Source organism: Mirounga leonina, unplaced genomic scaffold (genome assembly GCF_011800145.1).
Source record: "Mirounga leonina isolate KUSES-001 unplaced genomic scaffold, KU_Mleo_1.0 Mir_177, whole genome shotgun sequence".
Taxonomy (NCBI): domain Eukaryota; kingdom Metazoa; phylum Chordata; class Mammalia; order Carnivora; family Phocidae; genus Mirounga; species Mirounga leonina.
Window position 1 is genome coordinate 2,304,025 of NW_023270459.1, and position 6,033 is coordinate 2,310,057.

The 6,033-nt window shown below is 43.1% G+C and overlaps 1 protein-coding gene across 1 annotated transcript in view; it reads left to right on the forward strand.

Annotated features, from left to right (window-relative positions):
- The first annotated feature begins 331 nt into the window (after positions 1–331).
- Positions 332–6,033, forward strand: part of LOC118022777 (WD repeat-containing protein 87-like) — a 22,921-nt gene continuing 17,219 nt past the window's right edge. Inside the window, exon 1 of the mRNA XM_035023578.1 lies at positions 332–403. Within this exon, the coding sequence (XP_034879469.1) occupies positions 332–403 (72 nt within the window). The remainder of the gene's footprint in view (positions 404–6,033) is intronic.

The window sequence follows — 6,033 nt, forward strand, 5'->3', positions numbered from 1 at the left end:
AACTGGGAGTAGAAGCCACTTGCCGTCCTGAGTGTCGTTCCAGGCCCCCTGCCTGGAGGGACAGTCTCCCGCCTCAAGGGAAATGCCGCACTACTCACCCCTTCACGCTGCTCTCCCAGTCCCTCCCTTCGGGGGTCCGTCTCAGAACCACCGGAAAGGAGCCGCGAAGCCTGTTGGGAAAGAAGGCAGAGAGCGCGTGCGCGACCCAGGGAGGCAGCCTGTGGACCTCCACCGAGGAGGCAGGATTAGCCACGCGAGCTCCGGAGGTGGAAAGTGAGGTCCGGTGCGGGGCAGGGCCTCTGGGATGGCACCGCCTCTCGCCAGCGCGCGCATGCGCATCCGAATGCCTATCCTCCGCTCGCCGCGCGTCCTCGCTTCACCCACGTGCCCGCACGCAAGCGTGGTGAGTGAGTCTCGCGTGCTTTCCCGCCAAGACTTGGCAATGGCATTTCCTAGTCCCAGCAAGGCAGGGCTGGGCTGGGCTGGGCGGGCGCTCAGACATCAGTTTCCTCAATCGTCTACACCGAAGGCAGAGCGGGGGAGAGCGGCAGTGCGGCCCAGGCGAACTCTTACAGGTTTGCCTTTCCGTGGCCGCCCCGCCCACCTATTTGCCTCTGTGAGGAGTGGTGCGGAGAGAAGCCACAGAAATATTTGGGTACTGACTGCTCTGTTGCGTACCACTGTGGTTTTTATAATAGGTTTTGCTTTGTGGCTTCTCCAGGCTTGGTGGGGCTCGGGAGCTGCCCTCGTACATAGGGCACAGGGAGACCCTTTAGAAGCACACAAAGCCAGCTGTGCACGTGGGCCGCTGACGCAGGGCCTCGGTCATAAAGCCTCGGTCATAAAGCCTCGCGCGCACATACTCGCCTGTCTGGTGATGAGCATAATCGCTAAGGACGGGCCTGGAGTGTGACTGTCTGGCCCTACCATGTTCTAGCTATGTGGCCGGAGAAAGCTACAATAGTACTTTTAAGGAGGGCTGCTACATTCACTGAACAAAAATGCAGGACATCCAGTTAAGTTTGAATTTCACTTAAAAAACTGATCATTTTTTTTTTAAGCGTAAGTATGTCCCAAATATTGTTTACCTGAAATTCAAATTTAACTGAGAATCGAGTTCAAATTTAACTATTTTATTTGGCAGCCCTGGTTTAAGGCTTTATGGGAGACAATGCAGCAACAATCCTTAGAGCTGTTGCTGGTGTGTGTAAACACACAACAATGTGTGTTTATATAAAAAGGCCAAACTCCTCCCCTGCACCCTCTCCCACCCCCAACACAGTAGTGTGTCTAGTCATCTGATGTAATAGGTGAAATGACTAGGACTCGGAAAGCCTCTCTCATACAAGGTCAGTCTTTAAGCCCTCTCCACCCCAATGCACTGTAGTGACTCGGCTCCAGGATAACAAAGAGCAAGATTCCCCCTGCCTCCCAGCACTTGGCACATTCATTTGGTTATTTCCAGTTCTTGGTAATGTTGGTGCTGTATCACTGGACATAAGTGTGTATAGGGGGGTATTGGGGGACTCTGAGCCATTATGATGTTGGAGCCAGTGACACTCTTTCTATGGAAAACTGTGACTAGAGTCTGTCTCTTCTAGAATAGGGGCATGTTATCTTCTATGGAAGATAAAGGTGTGTGAGCTAGGAGGGAATGGAGAGGAAATCAGGAAGTCTATGATGTTGTCTGATGTTAGTAATAAGTTTTCCCCACTTGAAGAATGGTCCCACTGAGCTCATTAAGACATGTGGCTGTATGTGAGGTAAGACTTTGTTCAGTCTGAGAAGTCTAAAGGGCAAAAGGAAACCAAAGTGGCAGAATGTAGGATTATAAATATAAGTCTATTTGATTCTGAAGTTTCTCTTTGCGCCTGTCCTCTGCTCCCTCAATGTCAGCATGCCCCTTCACTTCTCACACAATAATAGCACCCTGAGGGGCGCCTGGGTGGCTCAGTCGTTAGGCGTCTGCCTTTGGCTCAGGTCATGATCCCAGAGTCCTGGGATCGGCCCCGCATCAAGCCCCACTTTGGGCTCCCTGCTCGGTGGGAAGCTCTCTTCTCCCTCTCCCACTCCCCCTGCTTGTGTTCCCTCTCTCACTGTGTCTCTGTCAAATAAATTAATAAAATCCTCAAAAAAATAATAGCACCCTGAATTTATGTTGCACTTTTTCATTATAATGCCTTTGAATTTCATTATTTCCCTTTATTTTTTAAAGGCTTTAGTAGGGAAAAAGAAGAGCATTCCTTTCTGAGGCCAAGACTGGTTAAAGTGAAATGCCTCTCACTGCAAACCAGGTGGAATGGAGTGTTAGCCCAGGATTTAGACACACAAGTGCCAGGCATTTTCCATTTTCCCAGTCAGAGCTCCTAGTCTTAAATTATCAGAGGCAATTTTACAGAGTCTTTGAGATTGTGGGATCTAACCCTCATTTCTCTTCACATTAGCTTGGTGTAGCAGCCTTTTCTTTCTGTATTTTCTCTTCTTAATGGTTTCTTCCTCCTGACATTTAAACATGTTTAATTATCTCATTAAAAAAAAAAAATCTTCTCTCCAGGCGCCAGCCTTTTGGTCTTTCCCTGCATGTCCTTGAGAATTGTACACAAGATTCTGAAGGGTTTAAACTTTACCTCTGGTGGAAATTGAAGTGAGGTAGTAACTGTTGCTAGATTAAGAAAATGCTTGGAATTGTTCAGCTAGCCATAGGAGTCCCCAAGGCAGTACTCAGAGCACTCTGGGACCAGCTTGGGAGCAGTTTGCCCAGGTCCTCAGCCAGATAAATGCAGAAATTCAGAATAAGCATTTAGGAACTTTTATAGTAATTTGACAGAATAATCTATGTCTGCTGAACTTAATGAAAACTCTGGAGTTAAAAATAAAAATCTTCCCTAGGCTTCATCTGCCTGGCAACCTCCTCATGCTACTCCTGGGTTAGTGCCAGCATTTCCTACTGGTGCCTTCTGTGGTGTCCCATGCAGTTTTGGGTGCTCCATTACAGCAATTACCGAATTTTAACAATTGAAGTTCCTTGAAGACAGTGTCGACTTTTGAACATAGGATACCCAGTCAATAGCAAAATACATGTTCTAAAGTAGAATCTCAACAATTTTTTGTTGTTTTTGGAATTAGCATTTTTGAAACTAGACCAACCAGGCTCACTTTTGAGCTAATTAAATGCTGTTTCACCTTGAACACACTTAATATACATTCTGTGAGCTCCATTGACTCTAGGAAGGTTGTGTAGCTCAGTAGTTCAAAGGACGCATTCTGCAGTCATGCTTCCTGGGTTGGAATTCTGGCTTTGTTAGTTACTAGCTGTACAACTGTAGTTATGTCAATTAACTTCTTTTGCAGAATGGGAATAAAACAAGCTACTACTTCAGAAGGTTGTTGGTATTAAATGAGATAATACACGGAAATTACTTACTGCATAAGTACATTTTCAAAAAATGTCAGTGCCTGAATTAATTCTCTGTCACTGCTGTAACAAATTACCATAAACTTAGCTGCTTTGAACAACATAAATTTACTTTCTCATATTTCTGTAGGCCAGAAGTCCAGGTAGGCTTGACTAGTTTCTCTGCTCTGAGTTTCACAAAGCTAAAATCAAGCGGTTGGCTCTGGGTTCATCTTTAAAGGCCCTGGAAAGAATCTGCTTCCAAGCTCATTCAGGTTTTTGATAAACTTCAGTTTCATGAGATTGTAGAACTGAGGTCTCTGTTTCCTTGCTAGCTTTCAGCTGGAGGTTGTCCTTTGCTCCTAGAGGCCTTTCTCCAGTTCTTGCACGGGCCTCTACATCTCAGAATGAGCAATGGCACATCAAATCCTTCTTACCCTTAGAATCTCTCCGACTTCTCCTTTTGCCAGCTACCCTCTGCTTCCTCTTGTGCCACCTCCTTCTGATTGCAACTGGAGAAAGTTTTCTGATTTAAAGGATTCATGGAATAAGATTCCATTTCCCTCCCCACCCATAATCCAAGACAATTTCAAAATCCCTAACCTTAACTACATCTGCATAACTTTTTGCCATGTAATTTAACATATTTGCAGGTTCCAGGGATCAGGTCATGGACATCTTTATGAGGCCATTCTGCCTACCATAATGCCCTTCTCGTATCTCTATTGGAAGATAGATAGGATGGATTCAGATATATGTGTAAGGCCCTTAGTATAGGCGGGTTCCCCTTAGCTCTGGAGAAACTTTTTGCACTCCAGAACTTTCACCTGAGTCCCTCTAGTCATAAGTATCTGCCTTGTAAAGGGTTCCTCCTTGTGGGAAAACAAACAAATACCACTGATGTTCTAGGAAAGCTGCATATCCTCTGAAGGTTCCTATCTCAATGTGTGAAGCAAACATCTCCTTCGGGCCTTGAAGTCAGTTCCTATTGTTATCTATCCTTATTATACACTGCTGTCCTTAACATTTGGTACAGCTGTAATTTGTTTTAAATTTAGAGACATTGCAGAAAAGTATATGGAATATTAGGGCAAGTACTCATGTCCACATAACTCAGAATTTCACATTTGAAATTCATTGTATAATTAGCTTTTGTGTAGTTATCCACTGTCTGGAGGCTTTCACTTAGCATAGTATTTTCAAGGTTCATCTACACTGTAGCAGGTACCAGTACTTCATTCCTTTGTATGGCTGAATAATATTCCATTCTATATGTATCAAATTTTGTGTAACCATTCATCAGTTGATGGACATTTAGATTTGTTTCTACTTGTGGGCTATTATGAACATTCATGTACAAGTTTTTGAGTGAAGATGTATTTTTTAAAGGTTTTATTTTTTAAGAGCACTTTTTGACAGGACATTACAGAGATCTCTTTTATACTCCCTGCCTCCACACATGCATATCATCATCACTCACCTATTATCATCACTCACCATAATGGTACATTTTGAAAAAGATTTATTTATTTATTTTAGAGAGAGAGTGGGGGGCAGAGGGAGAGGAGAGAGAGAATCTCCAGCAGACTCCCCACTGAGTGCAGAGCCCGACATGAGGCTTGATCCCACAACCCTGAGATCATGACCTGAGCTGAAACCAAGAGTTGGATGCTCAATCAACTGAGCCACCCAGGCTCCCCCATAATGGTACATTTTTACCAAGGATGAACCTACATTGACACATCATAATCACCCAAAATCCATAGTTTACCTTACGGTTCACTCTTGGTATTGTACATTCTATGGGTTTGGACAAAAGTATGATGACCTATATCCATTAATTATAATATCATAGAATATTTTTATTGCCCTAAAAATCCTCTATGTTCTGCCTATTCATCTCTGCCACACCCCAACCCTGATAATCTTTTTATTGTCTCCATTGTTTTGGACTTTTTGAGAATGTCATACAGTTGGAATCATACAGAATGTAGCCTTTTCAGATTGCCTTCCTTCACTTGGTAATATGCATTTAAGGTTCCTCCATGTCTTTTCATGGCTTCTTTTTAGCCCTAAGTAATATTCCAGTGTCTGGATGTACCACAGTTTATCCATTCACCTACTGAAGGACATCTTAATTACTTCCAAGTTTTGACAATTTGATTCCAATTTCTCCATAACCTTGTCAACATCTTTGATTTTCCATTTTTAAAAATTATAGCCATCCTAGAGGCACTTTGCTGGCTCAGTCAGTTAAGCATGTGACTCTTGATCTTGGGGTTATGAGCTTGAGCCCCATGTTGGATGTAGAGATTACTTCAAAATAAAATCTTTTAAAAAATTATAGTCATCCTAATGGATGTGAAGTGGTATCTCATTATGATTTTGATTTCATTACCCTAATGACTAATGATGTTGAGCATCTTCTCACGTAGGTATCGGCCATTTGTATATCTTCTCTGGAGAAATATTTTTTCAAATTGTTAGCCTATTTTTTTTTATTTTATTTATTTATTTATTTATTTTTAATGTAATTTATTTTTTTTTTAAAGATTTTATTTATTTATTTATTTGACAGAGAGAGAGAGAGAGACAGCGAGAGAGGGAACACAAGCAGGGGGAGTGGGAGAGGGAGAAGC